The 23551-nt window shown below is 43.9% G+C and overlaps 3 protein-coding genes across 3 annotated transcripts; 1 reads left to right on the forward strand and 2 right to left on the reverse strand.

Moving 5' to 3' along the window:
* Positions 1–1020: 1020 nt before the first annotated feature.
* LOC128307137 (GATA zinc finger domain-containing protein 1-like) lies at positions 1021–2591 on the reverse strand. The gene is made up of 2 exons (XM_053044869.1): positions 1930–2591; positions 1021–1849 (listed from the first exon to the last, which is right to left on the reverse strand). The coding sequence occupies exons 1-2, from the start codon at positions 2395–2397 to the stop codon at positions 1457–1459; spliced, it is 861 nt and encodes a 286-aa protein (XP_052900829.1). The 5' UTR covers positions 2398–2591; the 3' UTR covers positions 1021–1456.
* A 982-nt stretch (positions 2592–3573) lies between these two features.
* Positions 3574–6629, forward strand: LOC128306408 (nose resistant to fluoxetine protein 6-like). Its single transcript, XM_053043918.1, has 5 exons — positions 3574–3804; positions 4371–4740; positions 4811–5102; positions 5181–6291; positions 6363–6629. Exons 1-5 carry the CDS (start codon positions 3597–3599, stop codon positions 6452–6454), a joined length of 2073 nt encoding a protein of 690 aa, XP_052899878.1. The 5' UTR covers positions 3574–3596; the 3' UTR covers positions 6455–6629.
* A 411-nt stretch (positions 6630–7040) lies between these two features.
* On the reverse strand, positions 7041–19722 carry LOC128306406 (nuclear factor of activated T-cells 5). Its single transcript, XM_053043917.1, has 6 exons — positions 19064–19722; positions 14246–15045; positions 13949–14175; positions 13196–13709; positions 10174–11865; positions 7041–10111 (listed from the first exon to the last, which is right to left on the reverse strand). The coding sequence occupies exons 1-6, from the start codon at positions 19720–19722 to the stop codon at positions 10107–10109; spliced, it is 3897 nt and encodes a 1298-aa protein (XP_052899877.1). The 3' UTR covers positions 7041–10106.
* Positions 19723–23551: the final 3829 nt, after the last annotated feature.

Here is a 23551-nt window from a genome sequence, read left to right on the forward strand (position 1 = left end):
CCAAAGAAAGGGAGAGGATACAAAACAATACGGCGGCTTCTGTGTCGGAGGTAAACTATAATAGAGGCTTATATACACACACAGAACAATCAACGTTCCATCCAACGTTACCAGAGCACACACGTCTACTAAATTTGTAGTATCTACTTGCTGCAAGAGAGGACAACAAGGAAAACTAAACGCAAACAACCCATTCGTGCCATTGTAATCACTCTGTCACATCTTACCTTTTAAAACACTGTTTCGTAATTAACTGTTCCGGATCGTATTTCTACCGAGTTTAACTACTATTAATACTACCTAGTGAATCAACAATCGATACAACTTGTTTTCTTTTATAAACAAAAGCGCATTAAAAGAAAGGCAATGGAACAAAAAAAAAAGATCATTTCCTCATGCATTCGGTAAGCGTTCTCAATAACTGCCATCCGATGGTTTTGTGGCATCATGTTATGCTATCTCTAATCGCGATCTTTGCATGGCTTTAGATGTACATACGTATAAAGCATGTTATTCATCACATTCCTCCGTATTGCTTCGAAACAATAACTGTTTCGCCACGTGTAGTTAATTTCCGTTACGTTTGAAATATTTCAAGCCTCTTCGTCATTGAAATATTTCATGGGTAGCATCTTGTACGCAATTTTCTTTTTTCACGATTTGATATTGTTGATTATAAAAATAAAATTATTTAAATTAAGGATTTAATTTATTTTAATTTGGTAACTATCTTCTCATTGCAGGTTAATTCCAAATAGTTTCTTTTTTGGTACATGCGATAAAACAACACGATTAACTCGATTATAAAGGAAATGCAGTGTTCACAAGAAAATTAGTTTAATGCTTCTAGTTTACATTGCTGTCGGTATGCCTCCTCAGCTCAAAGCCATTTGCATTTTATGGCTAGTTAAAGTTGACATGATTTCGAAAAAATTAAAAAACGGCCAAAAATCTAAAATAGCAATATGCGATATTTAACTATTTTTGATGCTTTGGTATTTTATTTATTTTTTTCTGGATTTGAGTTAATGCGACTTATTAATAGCAGTGTAAACTAGAAGAGTTAAATTAATTTTCATCTATACATTGCATCGATATTGGATTACGTCTTCAAGCCTCTACAAAATTTCTGACTACCCGTGTAGTCCGGTTGTCAGGAATAGGGTGCTTTTTTATTGGCTGCCAATGACAGGGTTAAAAGATAGGCATGGAAAATGTTTCCTTTGGCGAAATATAAACCGTTCAGTAATGGCTAAGGTAATGCCGATAGAAATCAGTACGGCGTTCAATACGAATGTATTGAGATAATACATCAAGTTCAGTTCAGTAATTCAATCAGTTCTATTTCACAATTTTAACAATATTACGGTACTATCCTGTAAGTTCTAACAGCGTACACCTAACGAAGATGGTATGGTACCACTTCAGAATTTGAACTTGCGATATTTTGTCTATCTCAGCGTTTCGAATGTTCACCGTAGTGGAGATGGCAAATGTTCGTCCACTCGTACTCCGGTACCGCAGTCGATCGGCCATCCCTGGTAATCGGCCCGTACACGTTCGGTCGGGGGAACGGATGATGGCGGTTGAAATAGTACCCGTTCGGTGCGTGCATAACGAACCTCATCTGGCTCAAATCACGCAATTCATCCTCATCCGGGCCGATATGATACGTGCCAGGATCAAAACCTTCGTTCGGAGGCGGACTCTCAATGGTTGGAACCAACCACGTCAGTACGGCACTCTTCTCATTAAACACGTCCACAACCAGCCCTCGTATCTGTGCGTAATACGTGTTGTCCTTCATATCGACCAGCGACACAATGTCACCTACCTCATACCAGAAATTCTATAATCCGAAAAAGATTATATTAGAAAATGGAAAGCATTGCATCATTCGTCGGTTCACTACATTATAAACCTACTCACCTCATGGAATAACTTAGGAACCGATTTCGGGCGTGTTGTTTCATCGGTAAACTTAAGCTTCATTCCCGTCTTTTTCGGTTTATTGCGGAGAGGTTTTTTCGGGTTGCTGCGAGCCGGCTGCGTTTCGACACGTTTGCCAACCTTGCTTGGCTTGGGTAATAGGGTAGGTTTCGCAAAAACAGCATCATCGGCCGGATCGCTCGATACCGACACAGATGAAATGAATGTTTCACTCTTGTAGCCGCTCGGTCCCGGACCGAGACCGCTCGGACCCGGACCGAGACCGCTCGGACCCGGACCAAGACCGCTCGGTCCGGGAGCATCTGTTTCTAGATCCTGCTTTGGTTCCAATGGTGGATTGCATTGGATGTCGTAGCAATCGCTGCATAAACGCCTTCGATCGAGTGTTATCCATTTTGTGGTGACGCTCGAACCGCAAATAGAGCACTTTTTATTCTTCGGTGCCATTGCTGTGTTGTTCTTGATTGGAGTTGGGCCGCTGTACGGCCTTTAATGCCTTTAATATCAACTATTTCGAATGATTGAACATTTCACAGTGAAGTAACTATGGGGTTTTGTGTTTACTGAGGAAGTCGGTACCGTTTTATACGATACTCCAAGACGATCTCTATCTGAATTGCTTGCTGGCTGCGTGGTTATGTTTACTTGTCCGTTCCTAGATTTGTTTGCACACAATCCTACACCGCTGCTGTCAAAAATGCATCAAATCCGCACAATGGGAACAACACTGTCACAATATAAACAAAAGTATGCGAACATTTATCGTAATTGTTGCAAATTTATCGGAATAGAAGTCATAGTTCGTGTATATAATGTTTGTGAGATGAATTTTAAATGAAATTCGCTAAATAAAATATCTATAATATATAAATATACAAAAAAATTACCACAGTACATGTTGCAATACCACAGCACAACTTTCCTTCGTTTAAAATGGCTGTTTATCGAAATGAGTTTAAAAATTTTAAAAAGGTAATTAACATATTCAGAAACGATTCTGCTTGTTATTTTATACTTGTAACACTTGCTAGCGTGTGTCATATATCTTGGATATTAAGAATCACAGTTCTATATATCTGCATCATCTGCATTCATCTTTTTTTGACTTCAACATCGATAAAATTGCTCAGATGTAATGGTTCAACATTATTAACAGATGTCCAACCAATTAATATGAGACTCTTGGGATCTGAAAAGTAAACTTGATGTTCAATTGACCGAATAGAATAAATAATTCAACAACTTAAAGTGCGTCAGTAATAGCATCACATATTTACCGTATCCTTTACCTAACGGACAAGTTTTTGTTTATGTCTTCAAACAATTTGTATTAAGATACAATGAATCAAATCACACTATTTACGGAACCATGTTTCTGCACAGGTGAAAATAGTAGTAGTAGAGTAATCCTCGCAAAGGAAATGGCAAAAAAGCTCGCTCGTTATCTTTTCAAAACCCTCGAGTAGGGTTGCTTTAACGATGTGTACTTTGAAATCAGAACGAAATCAAGTACCTTTTAACATAGAAAAACGTAGTCGATTGGAGAAATTATTGACCATGCCATCACGTCTGAGTATAAAACGCGCGGTAATCGAACCACGCATACCAGTCACCAGAAGGATTCATTACGTGCACCGACCGCCACCATGTTGGTTTGGAGGTTTTGGCTGTTTGGCTGTGTTGTACCGTACGTTCTCGCGCGTAACGATCCACATCCATCAATCGACTTCGCCAGTATAGTGGACAGGCTCCAGTCGCTCGACACCAGTCAGCTGCACAACGAAACACGATGCGATCGACAGCTGTTAGCACTGGTGGCCGGCATACAGGCGAAAGAGTTTTGGACAGTGAAATGTAAGCTAGCATATTGCCTTGTACAACTAAAGTAATGCGGCTTCAAACGATGTGTGTCTATGAAGAATTGCTACTGGAGGAAAAAACCAAATCCATCCCAGGAGTGGTGGAAGCTACCAACAAAAAGTGCCATAAAAGTTGATAAAGTGCTTGTTCAATCTTATCGTACCACCGGGCTAATCCGGGACATCATAACCAATCCATAGTCGTAAGTGGAGGAGAAAGTGCCCAATGCGTCATCCTGACGCGCAAACTGATTAAATGAGCCGCCGAGTTGTGTCCTATCTATTTAATCATCTTCAAACTAGTAGCATTCTTGTAGAGCTCTTTATCAGCGAAGAAGATACTAAGCATTACTTCAGTGTGGCAATAAACTCACAAATATCTCTAATAGTCCTGCTACTAGACCGCGTTACGGGCAGGTGTACAGTTTTTTCTTTAAGTCTCTACATTTTCTCGGTTAGATTAGACGTCCAGCTGTATTAGACATTAGGAATGGTGCTCTAACCTACTATCTAAACAAGAAATGGCTACTACTATTGTGTACTTTGCTTCGAATCTTCCAGTGCTAGATTCCTGGGGTAAATGGCCGGCTGGTATATTCTCGGGCAATCTGTACGAACTCGGGCACTACGATCAGTGTGTCGATTTGCGACATGAGCATGGTTCGCCCATCATAGGTACGATACGAGGCCGTTACTGCTTCCTGACCGTACCACTCGACAACTTGTTACTCGCGAGTCCTTCAACACAGCGCATAATGCCCGGTGCGTCTGGGAAGATTTGGGCCGCACATTTGGGTGTGTGCATACCGGCAGCCTGCACCGCCGAACACTTCCAAGAGTTCCTCAATACAACCGTCCCCGATCTTCCACCTGTAATGCTTAATTGCAATGCAGTTGCGCCAACGCTCAGCACAGCCCAGTGGGTTACGATGTAAGTGCACCAGGTCGTCCTAATCGTTCAAGACATCTCTCTGTAAATTTGTTACACATCCGCTACACAGATCCATTTTTGGTACGATTGTGCTGCTAGCGATAGCGAGTACTCTGTACGAGGCTGTCACACTATGTCGGGGTCAGACACCGCACCGTAACTTGGTCATCTTTTCGCTCTACTGCAACGGAAGGAAACTGCTGGCGACTTGTCAACGAAACCAGCAGATGGCATCAATCAAGTCCGGCACAATGGACTGCATCAACGGTATACGGGTTTTATCGATGGTGTGGGTTGTATTTAGTCACAACTACGTCCGCATCGGTATGCAGCCCATCATCAATTCGCATGTCATTCTATCGGTAAGTTGGGTAGCAAACAGATTCAACACCTGATGATGAGTTGTACCTTGTATCTATCTTATATCTATGCTCATACAGTGGCTTGAATCGTACCACAGCGTACTCGTCGTGTCGTCTACCGTGTCCGTAGATACATTTTTTCTGCTGAGCGGTTTGCTCACGTGCTGGAGCATACTGAACGCACTGGACAAGTCCGGGAAGCTCAATCTACCCATCATGTATCTGCACCGCTACCTCCGTCTCACACCGGCCCTGGCCGCTCTCGTTCTCTTCTCCGCGACACTCATGCGGTACGTAGGCTCTGGCCCATTTTGGGACGGCGCCATGTCACTGACGGAAGACTCCTGCCAGCAATACTGGTGGTCGGCACTGTTGTACGTGCAAAACTATGTCAATCCGCAGAATGTGTGTCTCGGTCACACCTGGTACCTTTCCGTCGACATGCAGCTGTACTTGGTTGCACCGTTCCTCATCTATCCACTGTGGCGTTGGGGCCGTCGGGTTTTGCTCGTAATTGTGGCGCTGATCGTTGCCTCCATGGTCACAGTGTGCGTGCTGTTTTACGTGCACCATCTGCGGCTATCCTTTCTGGCGGTGGATGAGGAACGCTTGCGGCACGTATACACATACTACCCAACACACACGCGTGCCGGTGCATGGTTGGTCGGTGTGTTGTACGGCTATGTGATGCAGCGTACTAAGAAACACTACGTACAGCTTTCGCGGTGGTACGTCGCGCTCGGCTGGACACTAGCGTGTACCGCCATGTTGACGATACTACTCACCGACCATCCCATCCAGCAGCCGGACTATGACACCCTACCACAGGCGGCGGACGCCAGCTACGAATCGCTCAGCCGGGTCTTATGGGCCTCTGCCATCGGGTGGATTGTGTTCGCGTGCGTGAACGGATACGGTGGACCAGTCAATGATTTTCTCGGTGCGACATTCTGGCAACCTCTCGGTCGCTTGTCGTACGCGATCTATCTGCTGCACTTTCCGATCCAGATGATGATGGCAGGATTCGCCCGTGTGCCGTTCTACTTCACCGATCTGTTGGCCGCATATCAGTTTTGGGGCGACATTGGCTTCACGCTGACAGTCGCACTACTCTGGACGCTGCTGTTCGAGTCTCCAACTATCGGCGTGGAACGGATGATATTTGGACGTGGTCGAGAACCATCAAAGAGTAAGTTGTTAAAAATTTTCTATCATATTTGTACTTCAACTTAAGTTTTATAATTACCTGTTACTTTACAGAGCCTTCAGAAAAACCCAACACAGTTGACACCGATGAAACCAGAGTGATACCGAAATCTCTCTCACTAACAATTCAAACTGCACGGATGTAAACCATTTTGCTTGAATGCAACGAAAGCCATACAACCAACACCAGAAAAAAGTTAATCTACGAACGCTCTCACACAAACACGCATGATACGCAACTAAGTAATAGCACAACTACCAGCAACTACTCCTTTAGAAGACTGACAAAATGACGTCGGGTTTTGTAGTAGATATTCCGAAAAAAAAAACAAAATAAATTTTTATTGTGAACAATAACAGTAAGAATAGAGTTTGATACGTATGCATATATGCTTGACTACAAATGACACACTGCAGAGGTTTTTGAGAGTTTTTAGATCGTCCACTAAACAAATCTCTTCCTTCTCCTTTGCGCGATCGTTCCATGTAGACAACGATCTGTTCGTTTTTTTTATGGTTTGTGTGCGCGCAGCACTAATGCGATTGAATAGTACAAGTTGTTCAAGCTCCAATCAACTTTCCAATTTCTGTACTAAAAACCTCACCGTAATAATGGTGCCAGTTCGCGTGTGTTTTGATAATATACGAATCAGTTGTACTTTTAACAGTTCCTTCACGTAATACATTAATCGAGAGTTTGTCGTAATGAGAAAACGGTCTAAATGGCGGGATCGAATGTCCTAAAACCGTAACACGAGTTGTGTGCGAGTTATAATCTTTTTTTTTAATGTTTTGTTTTCGCTTTTGTAGTATCAACTTCAAGACATTGTGACAAAAACGTTTTTATATAGATATAGAAAAATTCAGTTCCTTTTGTAGAAAACCCTGTTTGCGATTCCTTGTTCGTTGACCCTTTCACCTTCCGTAGCATCAAATGCAGCACTCAATGAATTTCTTTAACGTCAGCCTGACAATAATAATTGACAGCTTTCTAATATAGCATGCGTAATAAAAAAGAACAGTTGAGGAATTTATCGATTATTTTAACAGTTCACAGTAATGAAATATGTATCATCCGAAATACGATTCACCTTATGTATAGCGCGCATCATACAACATGCACTGTAAACATTTTGCTTAGTGTTCGAGATGGGAAGGCAAAAGACAAAACCCCTTCACTGTAAGGTAACCGATGTAAATAACGTTCATATAAACTCTTCTCATGCGCATAAACTATCTTAATACGTACATGTATAAAATATTAAAACATAACAAAACAAAAAAATTACTTTGGACCATTCCAACATCTTTTCATTTTTTTCAATTTGTTGAATAGTAAATACGTGATAAACTTTTGCTCTTTCAAAGTCGTGCCTAATGAAAATTAAAGATTTAAATTGGAAAAATGGGAGATAAAAAAAAACACTTAGAATAGTTTTGATTTGCGTGCTTTGTTGATTTCGGTTATCACCCTAGAATATTTAATTTACGTCCGATTATCGCATAATCGTTTGGCCTTTGTAAAGTTTGTTAATTAAGACTTTTCGTTCAATTTGGACTAATGTTTCTGTTTTTAAACCCCTTTCACTCTCTGTTTATCTCCCTATTTCTCTCATTCTGTTTCTTTTTCTCTATCTCTCTCTCTTCAACTAGTAGCACTCCAAGAGTGTATTTTAGAACTTGCACCGCAGCACTACTACCAGTGCGAATTTTTATACTTATCTGCGCGTGACTCGATGTCAAGTTCGTGGAACTCAAGTTCAGTCTGTTTCGAGTGTTCGTGCAGAAGTGTACGACCACGAAATATAACCCTGGGTTCGGCCGTCTGAACCACCCGCCTGTAGTACCGCCACAGTCAGGGCAACGCACAACCAACACAATTGTTTCGTTTGTCTTCCTAGTTAAAATGCTATCCACCAACTGTGGAGCTATCAAAATTAGGCATTTGCGTTGCTTACACCGTGTAAACCCGACGTGGATGGCAGGAAAATAAAGCTACACTATTCGGACGTACTCCGTATCGAGCTGTACTGCATTGAAGCAACGAATGCACAGCAATGTGCGGGGTTTTTAACGCTGCGTGAATCGAAATCACTGCTAGATCCTTACGAGCTAAACGCTATACGGAATATATGGCAGTCTGCATTTTGTGTGTGCGCGTTCTTCTGTTCTGTTTCTTGTACATTAGCTTATATATCATCGATCCCGATTCGTTTGCTATGCTTCGTTGTTTAGTTTAATCTTTTCGTCCTTTCGATTCGGAACTTATTCATGTATGAGTTTTAAGTAATTTAACGTCCTCGTTTCGCTTACGCGCAAGTATGGAATTTAAATAGTTAACTAAGCAAAAAAAAACAAAAAAAAGTTAACAGCCATATCGTTTTAAATGTTAAGTGATTTGCTTTTTCCACCCTCGAATGTCCCTATTTTGTCTATCGGATCAAAGTCTCACTTTGGTTTTAAACGCTCTTACACGCATCGTTACGCTATATCTTATAGATTGTATAGTCAGGCTTTGATGTTTCGTTGTCTCCACCGCCTTTTTATATAGGTTGAGTGATTGGATATGGGTATGTGTGTATGTGTTACAGTGAATATGTGTGCATTTATGTTTGAAGATGGGATTTACTGGTGCCATTAAAGGAGTCTCCGCACAGGTGAGAATCCGAAGAGAAGAATCGCTAAACTGTATGTACGTGTTAGTATAAAAAGGTTGGAGTACGTGTCTAGTGACGAATCGCATGACGGTGTAATAGAATACATATACAATTATAATTGTGTGGTTTCACTCTAATAGCGAAAAATACTCTCATTTAAAATAGCTTTCTCTCGTTTTGCGTACTTAAACCATAGCATTACATGGCAGCCACCGCCTGTTATCTGTACGTTCGAATCGTGGCGTGCCTACTTTTAATCTACCGGGCGAGCGAATTGTATACTGTATCTTTCTTCCTAGTACAACATGACTCAGAGAATTATTATGGCAAACGTAATGAGTTTTTGCAATACAACACTAACGCAAAGTGAATAAAACATAAAACAAACTATTTAAACCATGGACCATTGTCCATGTTCCTGTAGGAACTAGGTTGCTTACTCAAATTCCCCTCTGTTTAATTTTTTTTTCTCGAGCTTCCTTATAATCTTTTGAACGCAACTATGTTGCTACCAAACAAAACAAAACTTAACGTCCATTTCCACTTGACAAATGTAGCAACGTCAATTGGCTTGAAAATTTGACCCATTTTTCTAAATTTATTCATTTGAGTACGGCAATCGATTCAGCACGTTTCCAAATCTCCTAAGGGCATAAAGCTGCATTTGAAAATTGAAATAACTAATCTGAACAATGCTTCGATTTCTGTGGAATAAATGAAACGGGTTCTTGAAATCGGAAATAACTCATATTTTTACCACCACGAACAGATCTCTCAAATTGGTTGGTCACGTTTTTTAAGGATTTCGATTTCGAAATCCAGCGGAATTTCGTATGTACACCCTCTAACATGTCCAGCTATTTTGGCTAATCCTGGTCTGTCTAAATCAGCACATCTGGGCCACATACATTTGACAAGTGGTACTAGAACGTTAAACAGACATAACAATCGAAACGAACATAATAGTTGTGTGCTTGTAGCACACTTTACATGCATAAAATTAGCATGGACTGCTAAATAGAATGTTTGGTATATTGTAGCACGCCTCTTCACACCTCCAAATGGTTCCTGTCATACCATTTACTTACATACTGTTCCAATGTATAGCTGTTGTTGTATTCTATTTAGCCTCTGTGCAGCGTTAAACTAAAACAAAACACGAAAGCACAGTTAGCATGAGTGCCTTTATATCCCTTCAAACTACTTACCGGAATCGAAAGCGCTCGGACATATGTAGTTCATCAGCTCCGTTTCAGACATCGACGTTAGTTCCGAGGCTAGAGCACGGGACTCTTCCGCCAGCGATACCTCCTGAGCCGTGTTGAGGCCGATCGAATCCATCGCAATGGATGCCTCGCTGCTCTGTGTATCCTCGATACGTTGCGGCTCGACGGTGGTTACTCTGTTAACTGGCGGTATTTCACCAGCCCCGGCACCAACAACGCTGCTCATCTGCACGCTCATTGCCCCCATAACTGACGCAGCAGATAATGGAGCAGATGTATCCATCGGTTGTTGGGCAAGCTGGCTGTTCATCAACATCCCATCACACACAACAACCGAACCGCTAACCATACCGACGTCCATTTTTTCGGCAGGCATCTGTTGCTGCTGTTGCAGCTGCTGTAAATGATGGTGCAACTGCTCTTGCTGTTGAAGTTGTTGCTGTTGCTGCAGTTGTTCTTGCTGTTGCAGTTGTTGCTGCTGCTGCAGTTGTTGTTGCTGTTGCAGCTGCTGCTGTTGCAGTTGTTGCTGCTGCTGTTGCAGGTGTTGTTGCTGTTGCTGCTGCTGCTGCTGTAACTGTTGATGTTGTTGCTGTAACTGCTGTTGCTGTTGTTGCTGCATTTGTTGTTGTTGTTGTTGTTGTATCTGCTGCTGATGATGTTGATGCTGTCCCTGCTGTTGATGGAGATGTTGCTCATGCTGTTGTTGTTGCTGCTGTAAGAATGATGTTGATGTGGGGGCGGTAGATGCTAACAGCACATCTTGCTGCTGTAGCATATTTTGCACCGTAGCAGCATCATTTGGCACCGTTAGGTTAGAAATATCCAGCAGTGCAGCTTGCTGTTGTTGGACATGTTGCTGCTGTTGTTGTTGCTGCTGTTGCAGGCATTTTGCTTCTATCTGTGTAGCTATAGAGTCATTACATGCAACCACCATCAACTGGCTGAGCTGCATATTAGATGGTGAGGGTGATGATAGCTGCGGTGGAGCTTGTGTCTCTGTCTTTACAATATTTTTCACTTCGCATTCCGACGGTAAAGGATTTTTTGATGTGTCCAACGACTCACCGCTCATATAGTTAGTGTCCATCAGCGCCATGGACAAGTTGGCACTGCTACAGAATGTGGCCATGGTGGCAATGTTCATCACCGTGTCGAAATGCTGCGCACCGATCGAAACCCCACTGCTGCCGCCACCTCCACCACCAGGACCTCCTCCATCCGCGAGTGGCATGTCCAGCATGTGATTACCATTGGCCAGCAGTGACATGGACGATGAGCTGTCCTCCATGTCCATGCTCGGTTGACGCACGCTTCGTCGACGATACAAAATACTTCCGCCGGTCGGTAGCCGGTAGACACCGTCCAGCGAGTCCTCATCGACCATATCGCTACGGCTGCACTCCGGCTCGACCAATTCTGCTTTAAATGCTTCTGTGGGTTGTACCTGTTGCGGTGATGACAACGACACCGAGTACTGCTGCTCGTTACCACCGCCAATCGTTACACCCGAATGGCACTGCGGTTGTATAATACTTGCAGCTCCTCCACTGATTGATGGCAGCACATTGATTGGTGGCGGCATCATGCCCTTTGCAGCGATCTCGAGCGATGTGGAAGTTTGCAAAAACATTGGACGACTGCCGCAAACGTTTGGCTCATCGAACGGTGATACGGCTGGGAAAGGTATGGGGTAAACGAAGAGAGCGTTAGGCGACGAAATTAAACAAGTACCAAAGCAAATTAAAGTCATCCAACGCTGTGGATGACAATATCTACGGGTCTACTAAATACTTCGTTCAACATACTCTTGCAAAGAAGCTACAAAGCTAACAATACTGTATCAGTTTCGAATGCCTGCAATTTTCTACACTTAAACACTACCTTCCTACTGCTACTAATATATAAATCATATATGCTAACACAACCATAATTTAGCAGTGAAAGTTTAAATTGTTGCAAATCGTTAACATTCCATCATACGATGATTTGTTTAAGATGGATAAATCATAATATCTCAAACTAACGATTAAGGTGATGAAGTGGTCTATCTTGTGGTGTGTATAAAGAAACTGCTGTTGGTACTAACTTCATGTACGATGTAAGATACCATTTCAAGGTATAATTTGTTTTTTTTTGTGGAATAAATTAAACAAACTACTACTTAACAGAAAAATAAAGATAACAAATCGTTCAAAACCATTAATGCTTTACGGGTAGTTCATTAAAAAACATTCTGATACAACGGATACAATAAAGTAAACAGTTACTACCAAACGCACTAGAGATATACTAAATATGCACTAAATGCAACCACGCTATTGGTGGAGATTACCTTTCGTAAAAATAGAAACCATAATAAATAGTAATGAAGTAACAAGCTGAACATAACACAGAACGATCAGCAATCCAAAACATTCCTTTGATGATGTAAGAACAAATTATAGCAACCGATAGAATAAAACAGAAACAAAACTCAACGGAAAGGCATCAAAAAACGGGATTGTGCTCATCCTCTTTACCTTCACCTTCACGTGTTGTGAGGAGGTGCTTTGACTTCTATTACCCAAGTCTCATATCGCTTCGGCATGCTCTCAATTTGGTTAATTATTTTAAAAGAAGGGGTAAAAGAAAGATATGTTTGTACTATACAATGTACAATGTTGATGAAGTTGAGTTTTATAGGTATAGGTGTCACACACTGCTGATCGCCAGCTTCATGTCAGTCGAGGTATTTTGTCGAGCTTCGAGTTTCTTAATTAATGCAATCAAGGAAATGGGTAAGAATATGGGAATTTACTTCAAGTTGCAAATATTGTATATTTACAACCTAAGTTCATCAACAATTTCTCCAGTTCCAAATAAGTTCCCCGCCGATAGTCACACTGCCATCAGTCAATGAGATCATTGCAGGATAGTTTATGTGCGCAAAGACGCTAAAACAAACCCCAAACTCATCCTGCTGGACATAATTTGCCACCACCGTAAAGAAGCCAAACAAGTATACCTTCATTGCGATTTCCGTTGCAGACGAAACGCCCGGCAGTCCCGTTCGGTCCCGGCAGCTCACCCATTGCCGACGATGAGACGACGGTGGCGGCAATCGCATTAATGGCCGCATTAGCATTCGCCACCGCTAGTGCACCGTCTGCGTTCGCACCAACGTTTACGGTAGCGCCATTTTCCAATCCGGAACCGTTACCGATGGCGGCAGCAGCAAGCTCGCTAAAATAGTTGTGTGATGTTGGTTGCGCTTGTGGCTGCTGCTGTTGTTGTTGTTGTTGCTGCTGCTGCTGCTGCTGCTGCTGTTGCAGTTGTTGATCTGCTGCCGTATTTATTCTGTTGCGGCGTGCTGATGATGATACGGTCGCCGCACTGAGCGTCGTATGCTCACCTTTCGGTGTGTAAATAAAGTCATGCGTTTCGCTCTTTTTGCCACTCGACGTGATGTACAATTTGGTTGTGACCGGTTCGGTAATATCTTGCCGTTCGTACGGGGGCACTACGCAGATTAGATGTATCTGAAAACAGAGAATATAAAGAAAGTTATTAAGTAACGACGAGGAACAAATGGGACAAGGTAAACGTTCTGCCGACGTAGGGTAATGGACTTGGCTTGACAACAAGCACAGGATAACAGTCCGTTCTGATGTACCTTCACGGTAATAGATCAGACAGTCACTGTGTATGCTTGAACGCGCACACTGCTCTCTTTCTATCTCTCGCTAGTGTAATTGTTTTAGCCTTTGCCTAAACTCACCTGATTAAGATGCTCCTTGTCGGGGATGACCGATTGCTCCCAGGCAGTTGAATTTTGTACCGCCGTGCGCGCGAATGCCGACTGTGTTAACATACCCTTTGGACGCTGGAAGACTACGCGCGTATCCTTGAGGAAGTTTTTGCCAATAATAAAAATCTCGAGTCCACCGTCCGCTGGGCAGGAGTTTAGTGACTTTTTCGATATTTCCGGTACACCCGGTGGTTGTGCTGATAGTGATAGGAGTTGCAAGAAAGCATTAGGCTATATCCGAACAAACGTAAACAGAACAATACTCACTGCAGATGATTTGTTGCGAGCACACCTGTAGCAGTTCCACCGTACCGTCATCGCAGAGAATGTTCGTGCGGAACACCATCCGACATCGGGTGGATTTTTTCTTGGTGCGTGACACCGTCTGGTCCGGAAACCGGTACTCCACGTCCACGTTGCGCTCCTTCAGTATGCCGACACAGTCGCACGTCACCGTCATGTTGTTTTCCGGCTTCAGCTGTATCTCGATGTACTTCGTACCGGTTATGCTGCGCTCGATGCAGGGCGTCGAGTTCTTGCCCGACACCTTGCACGCCTGGTAGAATATGTGGGGCGACGGACGTCCCACGTCGGAACCGATGTACACCTGCAGTGCGGTGGGTTTGTTGTAACCGACGAGCCGCACCACCGGGAACCCGTTGCCGCTACGGTCCTTCACCGCACCCCGGGAACCTTCCGTCTGGTAGCGGGCCCGATGCTGCTGCTCCGGTTGCGTGACAATCTGCAGCTGTACCTTCCCGTCCCTGACGCTGGTGTGGGTGGGCGAACCGCCCGGCATACAGTTCCAATCGTTGCTGGCTGTCAGGCGAAAGGGGACATGTCTACCCTCGGCACCAAGCCCGGATGCAGCAGCGGTGTTGGAAGTTCGATTACTGCCGGTGGTGCTACCGGTACGCGAACTACCGACGGATGCGCCCTGCCTGCCGGTGGAGTTCGCCACCGAGGGCGTATTAAGCGTTACGTTTGTTGAGATCGATAGCGGCGGTGAGGATCCCGTCGCAGGTGACAGACTCTGGGACAGTGGAGACCCTGTTGTGGCAACCATCCTGTACGAGAATACACCGAGAGAGCGTTAGCATACGTTCTTTTTCGCAACCACCGATTCGTAAACGGACCCAACACGGAACTTGGATAACACCAATTTGTGACGTTATCAAACGATTACCAAGTTTACCAACATCGCTGTTTGGCGTGGTGTATTTATAGACTATCAACAACAACAGCAACGTAAAACTAACAACAACACCTTGTTCGATGTCGAAGATGTCGAAGAAGCGATGTAAATATAAATAAATGGAGAAATGACCACAAATTGAGCGTCGTACCCACCTAATCGCACGCCCACAGTAGACGATGCGGGAGTGTGTGCGAGTTCGCGGCGGCTTTTGTAGTCGGCTGCTACAAAATGCAAAACCATATGCGACACAACGACGTACCGCATTGCACTTATTAGACGGTTTTGCACGCGCACCGGGACGCACCGCTACCGACTGACCATTGAATGTGGCTGGGTGAGCGAGATCATCCAATGGAAGAAGGTCGTGATAGTTAGATCGCAACTGTAATGACTTGGGTGCGGGTTCTTGTACCAGACGCAAACAACACAACAACAACAACGACGTTACAATCAAACCCCCAACAACCGCCAACAGCGCAGGGGGCTGCACGGTAAACTACGTTTGTGTTCGGGGTGCGTGTCTCGGTCGCGACCGCAATTAACTCACAGTTAATCATTCTGAGAAAATCAGCGAGATCTATCTCATTCATGCATTACGTATCACTTTGCCAGCCGCCGTGTGTATGCAGGCGGTTTCCGTTCGCTTCCTCAATCGTATCATGGGATTTTTGAAATCAAATAAATATTCAATTTACGACCTGCTCGAGTTTAGCGCACCACGAGATGATGTGCACTATGAGTGAGCCGCTACCAATCATCACATATAAGGAGGCTGACATCTTGAAGTGTAGTTGGCTATTTATGAACTAACCACGACCACGGTACAAGTTCAGATTCCTGGACAATTATTATTGATACCCTCAATACATTAGCCGCAAGAGCGTTTTTTAGTCCACCAGCATCAAGTACATCTCATAACCTCTAAAATATAGACACAGAGCACACTGTCCAACACTGTCCAAGATGATGTATTAAATATATACTCGAAAAAGGCTTATATGTCAATGTAACTTAGACTACTCTGGACATTACAATGTCCCGGTTCGTTCACTGCTCTATCTGCTTGTTACGCTATCAGGTTAGCTATAGACATCACTATCTTTTACAACTCAAATATGTTTATAACACCACAAGAGATAATTCAGGGTAATTAACTCCGGAGCGCCAGAATTCCACATTTTTTAAAGTGGATTTGATAATACCTTCCGCACACTGAATAAACACAGGTAGGTAGTTATCAAAATTAATGTAGAATTCGATTAGCTGTAACTTTGGAATACACAGTTCTCGGTGAATAAATTGGTTAAGGTAGCGTCAACTTGCAACCGGTGCTCTATCCCGATTTGGAATTCACATGCGTAACTATGTTTTTCAAAGCGGTATAAGTATAGACGATGAAGATTCAGGTGCGCACACTGTGTTGATTAATTTAGGAGAAAAAAAATCCAATGCATAACAAAAACCCTCTGCGAACACTACCCGTAGGGCTAATTACCCCGAAACCGGTGGTGGATGAGAAAATGTTTGACCTTAGGCACTGGAAATAAATATTTATAGTTTTGCCGCACATCTGGTCAAAGCAATGCATCGTCTTTCTTGCAAATATTCGGCACAACGTGTAAAAGAAACTGACCTTCCAGGACCGTTTCAGTATGGCAAGGCCGTGTAACGTAACAGGCGGACAAACAGACAAAACGAAGTCGAACCTACCGGTTTGCTGACGTGCATTATCCCGGGCAAGATGGGGGTGGAAACAACAGAGCGATATTGATTGTACTTACTTCCTCTTCTTCGCGACAACGGGATGATATGTTTGATTGTATTAGATATGATTACAGCCAGACGCTTCTCGGCCGACTGTTTAACAAAACTCTCACAAAACTTCAGAACTCACTTTTGCTAATAGGCTGGCAAAACATTCGACACTGTACTGGGGCGACCGATCGGCACCTCATATTGTGAGCTACGGCGACAAAACCTGTGTGACGTTTGTTTGCTTCACTAAAACCACTGGATTCTGTGCTGTGTAAAGCGAGCGGTGCATTGGAGGATTATGCACTGTAACAGCGTTGTTTCGTTGTGCGCAAATTCCCGCGTTGTTTGCGTGTATATCAGTATAAACACCGTGCTCAGGCCGTACGATTGTGACGAGCTAACGACAAACAGCTGTTGACGGTTGGGCGGTGTAAACAAGACTGACAAGTCCCGCGACTGGATCAGTGGCGAGCTTCTGTATGCCTCCCACCATTCCTGCACACACACATCTAACACGAGGTACTAATCGATCTGGTTCCACCATTTGCAACCTGCTCTCTTCCCTTCCTCGACCGGAACGGTTGAATGAGTCTCATTCTCTCTCCCTTTCCCTCGTGGAACCATTTTGTCGAGTCACGATTATGCCGATGCCGAGACATAACTGTGACGACAAAGTCCGAGTATACTCACATATCTGGACGAGGCAAGGCAAACGCCTAGACCGACAGATCCCAACTGTTAACAGTGCCCACCGATGAGAATGGTCGCCTGTTTGCTGACAGAAGACGGAAGTGCTCTCCGCAGCAAGTCGAAGAAGTCGAGGTTGTCTACACCCTGCCTTGTGCGCTAGTAGCACTGGTGGGCCAATCTAACGGACATCTTCCCAGAATCTGATCTACACCGCGTTGGACAACCAGCTGCTGATAAATTACACCCTAATCTACAGCAAACGCGACCCACACCGGGGCGAGTGAGTCACAGAAAGGCGAGTACGGAACGGAGACGAAGTAGATTACTCGCTCCGTCTGTGGAGTTTGGTACGGCGATGAGGACCCAGTGTGTAAGGCACCTGGAAACAGCATCGGATGTACAATAAATCATACGTCCGTGTACCTTAAACTTCTGTGTTGCCCTCCCGGGCTCTGTACAAACGTACATAGCCAAACATTTGCTGACGCGTTGGCAATAAGCTGCTGCCACCCATCACATCCACAGGACACCGGGCAGCTAATTAGAATATGTACCACCAACCTCTGTATCTATCGGGTGAGTGGGTACGAATTCGCAAGAAAATCCCTGTCCGAAAAAACCCAAGATCCACTAGGTGCAGGTGGAGGCCTCAATCATCCTCCGTTACACCAGGTAGATTCGCGCACCAAAAGCACCGAGCCCGGTTTAGCGGGGGTGCAACCAGCCAACAGCGAGTGTGACAGCAGGTAGCAGGAAATAGCATTCGCAAATGGCGCCAGTCTGGCGACGTCACTGCTGCTGAAGTGCAAAGGGAAATTGAGACCGCGCTACGCTACCAGGTACGGTGCGTCACAAGGGAATTCCTAAGGCTTGTCCCCGTATATCTCGCTATCGGAAATAGTGCATAATTTATTGATTCATCATCTCTCCACCTTTAATACGAAACGTGGGTTTGGAATACGGCTGCTGTCCGATAGACACGCTGCTCATATGTTGGGTTACAGAACTATTACAAAACACCCTGACACTGTAGGCGTACATTCTTATCGCACTGTTCAATTGGAAAACCAGGGGGCCTTTGTTGGTGCGGAGAAGTAACCGCTTATGTCTGGCAGGGCCATCCAGCAATGGGACTGTGTATCTGTTAGAAGATTGCCACAAGACATCTGTTCCTCGGCTTCTTATCAGCAGTACACAGACGCTGCAGATAAGATCAGCTTTTGTTTAAACCACCGCATGGTCGGTGGATGGGTAGGGAATAACAATTGCATCTAAATTATCCTAAAACCTTCACGGGAAGGTAACGTTGAACATCATCCACCACGGGATGACTGTTCGCCCGAAAGCCTGTTAATCATGCGTTGAAGTTCACGTATCTTGCATGCATTTCAACAGCGTGTCATATCTTAATAGAATAAATAGAAAACTGAAGGAACACTTACCCACTGCTACCTGTCTGCCGTTGCTGCTGCTGTACTTCGGAGCTATATTGACCGATGGACGATGGTTGATAGTTGTCCGGTGTCGCACCGTACTCGGCCTGCTGCGCATCCGCCAGTTGATGTAGCTTTACAAGCTCGGTACTGTCACCGCTACGATCGAAGCCGTGAATGGAGTCACTGGAATTATCACTGTTCGTTGTGGCGGTGGTAACAACGATCGGTGGTACACCGCTCGGACGCGTGAGCCGCCCGGCACCAGCAACGACAACCGACGGTAGCGACTTCCGAACGAGACATGGACGGCTACAGGCCTGCTTCGCACCGAGACCGGCGGAGAACGGTTTGCCCGGTTGACGTTTGGCCGACAGCCGTGGCACCTTGCGTTTGTTGTTGGTGAGAACGGACGAATCCGACCCGGCAGAGTGCGCCGAATAGCGAAGGACAATGGATGTGCCACGATCAATTGGCCCACCCGTCCTGGGGACACTGATGAACTTGCTGCCCGTGCTGCTACTGGTCTGCATTGCTGCCTGTCGCCGCTCTGGAGTTACCGGCAGTGATGGCGGGTTCGCCGCAGTGCCCAGTGTACTCTGGATGGCATTCGTTCGCCCAGACGCTTTGCTGGGTGGTTTGCTTCTGTCGCGCTTGTGTGTGTTCATTGTTCAGTTTTCTGTTGAGATGTTAATGAAATTAATTACCTGTAGTACTGTATAACTTTAAAAGATTTAATTTTAAATGGAATTATATTGCTCTAAAAACTAGGCAGAACTAATCTCGCAGTTGTTTAGCCAAACGTAAAACAAGTTGAGGTTGTGTTCTCTCTCGTCTTGGCCATTGCTCTGCCAATTCTGGCTTAGTTCCGATGGGATTTTGGTCCGATCCGTTCGTATGAAGATCGGCACCGCGACCATCACATGCACACACACCGGGCCACCCCTTGAGGTTGTGTTATACAGGTTTATAGAGAGCGAGAACGACTGTAAGGTGAGTTGATCGGTTGACGGTTGAAGTGTTGATCATATTTCTTTCCTTTTCTTTTCAAACGATTCCAATAAAACAACTCAACTGAAAACAATGGTATATAATAATGAGAATTCTTACCGTACGCGTTCATTCTAAAACTATGCACGTTTAGAGCAGTCTTTGAGATTCAGTTGGTTATTGTTGGTTCTGTTAGGGAGATAAAGAAGATATTTACAGACTTATAACTCCGATTACAGAAAAAGTGCGTTAATTTAGGAATTACTAAAGAGACTTGACGAATCTTCAAAGTTATCAAGAGTAATGCATATGATTCTATAGTGAGTCATTCAAATCCTTAATCGACACTTCACCCATTAATTCATATGTAATTGGTCAAGTAACGAACGGTTGCATAGTTTAAGAAAAATCAGTATAATTAGGCTAGATTAATCGCTACACATCTTATAATTTTGTGTACATCAATTGTAATTGAATCATTACCGACTTATATCTACCTGTAACTGTTACTGTGGCGAAGATTTGAGCGAGATTGGTTTTACTGTGCTGCTATTATCCGTGTTAACAACAGGTGGCCAAGGATTGACTACATGCTCACGGAGGACTGTTTTACCGTCGTGTTGCCGTGTCTGCCAGGTTTAACATTTTGGTCTATCCGGAAATAGATTTATCAATCCCCGTACTCCCGTCCTACGTATTCCACCGATCAAGACGGGATTCCCATCAAACCTCCGCCTGTTCGTACCTGGTTTGCAAATGAGCACATGGAAACAGTAGCCTTCATTAATGGGCGGTAACGCCCAATAACGCCGACATATCAGATACAACAGAGAGAAAGAGTCTGTGTTGTATATGCGAGTGGGTATGAGAAGCGGTGCGGTAACAAGGATATGCGGTGCACATCGGGGCGAAGAAAGAGCTACCCTTGTTTTGGGCAACTATTTTCTTAGTTCTCGAGACGTGCCTGTATCGGCGAAGCATCGCATATATACCCCGATATTAGACATCCAAAAAATTAACATTTTCCAAGGCTAGGTGCTCAGCAGAAACGTTCAATGTTTGGTTGGAGGTTGAGCGGGTGCTAAATACTTGCACGAGACAAATCTGCAAACTTGATTGAGCTAGCGGAGATCTAGCGAGAATTGAGGAGAGTAGTTTTGGGAGAACACAAATAATAGTTCACACATTAACCCCAATCCAGTTTTTAACATGTGTGAACGATTTGGCTAGTAGGGACGATTAGGGTTCTAATAATAACACCTGTAGCACATATTTGTTCGATTATTGTTTTGCACCTCAAAGACGGTTGTTGGCCGGTTTCGTATTTTTTTTTTTGGAATTATGACTCGATGATTTATCTGACAGGAGGGAAGTGTAATTGAGACCAATAAACAACATTAGTTAGTGTTGTTTTCTTCCACCCAGTTTTGATATAAACAAATCGAGTTTTAATGTAAGTTAATATATATAAGTTAATCGAGAGTGAACAACAAAAATAAGAAATAAGGTAAAGTTCAGTTTACAATAACGCAATCAACAAGATGCAAAACGAAGAGAATTTAATTGGCAATTATAGAAAAGAAAGACGATTGCATTTGCCTGGTTTCTATTGCAATAGTTTACCAGTCCACCAGTCGCAGCCTGAGGGTGCTGTTTAATGGCTTTGATTTGTTGCTTGGCTCGCTTCCTTTTTTTCTAGATTTTGTGTTGGGTTATTGTCCATCGTTAGCTTCCTTAATGTAGGAGTGTTCCATAAAGAAACGGCCAGATTTAACGAGGTTATTTCTTTTTTTTGCGGACTTGCCGGTCCCCACAAATACTTGACGAACTTGACGCATAAAACACAATGTTCATTCTCAGGAAGAATTCAAACGTAACTGTCAATGGAAAGTTTTACATCTGTTGCTCCCTCTACACCTATATATCTGAAGACACCGAACGTTTTGAGGCAACGGATAAACAAACGTTCTGCCAAAACTCCTCGATGGCATTCTCCATATGGAATTGAAGGACGGTTGGACTGCACTTTTGGCACAGTACCAGTATTTCAAACTGGTCCCTGTTTTCCCTGCCATATGTACAGACACAAACGTACACGCACAGGGCCTGATTCGAAAAGTGTTTACCTTGTGTGTTGAATTTTAATCGTATTTTACTACAATTCAAACAGTTTGAACACTATTTTCTCCTTGAATGACGCCCGCACGTTCAGCTTTGTGATCAAATTCACAGCATTGGTGCGTAGCTGCTTACAAACACTTCACAAAACTTTGCTCACAAATTTCAGAACCGGCAACAAATGGCTTATTCCACGAATTACCCATAACATCTATCTGTCAAAATCTCTCCCCCGAGGGTGTCGCACACACAGCATGGACGGCCATGTTTCACACACGAAAAAAAAGGATCGCGGCGTGATCTGCGGCAATACCCAAAGGATGGGACAAAAATGATGAACCCACCAGAAATTATGTACGCGTTCCGCTGGAGTGATAGAAATACCTTCGACAGGCAATACTGCCCCTTTTGCTATCTTTGTACCGTGCGCACCCAAAACCGAACCACAACACAACTTACGCGTGTTAAATATCTACACATTCGCCACATTTATCCATCCAGAAAGGGCGAAAGACACGCACACACACACGTGGATCACGTGAAATGCCGTCGTTTACCTTGTTAGATGTTTTCTCGGCGGCTGCTGCTCTACTGCTGTTTTCGATAAGCACGTTGCATGTCGTTTGCTCTAGCGCCAAACCAACACAAACGCACACAAACAAACACACACACACACACACACACGTGTGTGAAAGTTGACTGAAAGACGCACTTCGAATGACAGCTTCTTGAATAGAGGATGCACTCTGTATGCCAAATCGAGATATGCATAGGTGGATAAGTGCATGCGTGTGGGTATGTGGGTGTGTGTTTGTATTACACGGTAGGTAGGAATTTTTAAGGGATGCGGAGGGTTAATAGAGAACCATACAATCACAGTGTCCGCCAGGGTTGGATAACTTACACTTAAACTTCCCAACTATTTGGGGGCCCAAAGGGTTCGCATTATCTCGTTCTCACCCCACGCACGGTTTTGTTGTAAATTCTTCACATTCTTAACACTGTGGGCAAACTGTGGACATCTTTTATGCTGGACGCGATTTGTCCAACATAACACGCACACCATCACATCATTAGCAAGCGCACAGTGGGATCACTTTCCCGCTCGTGTGGCTAAAATACTTTTTCCATCAGTTTTGTCTAGCCGAATCGAACCAAACATAAAATATTACATCAATATTTACACTAAAACTTAGCATGCGTTCAGCCAGCCGCGCTACTTTTTAACTCATCTGCTAAAATTCTTGTTGTTTTCAGCGATTTTTGACATCCGGGACCACTGTCAAATTCATAACAAATGCAACAAGTTGAATGGGTAAAAGATTTTTGTACTGCGCCCCCCATTTTTCTTTCATCTCGCATCATAAATCTAAAATAAAAAAATATTAT

Source organism: Anopheles moucheti, chromosome X (genome assembly GCF_943734755.1).
Source record: "Anopheles moucheti chromosome X, idAnoMoucSN_F20_07, whole genome shotgun sequence".
NCBI lineage: Eukaryota > Metazoa > Arthropoda > Insecta > Diptera > Culicidae > Anopheles > Anopheles moucheti.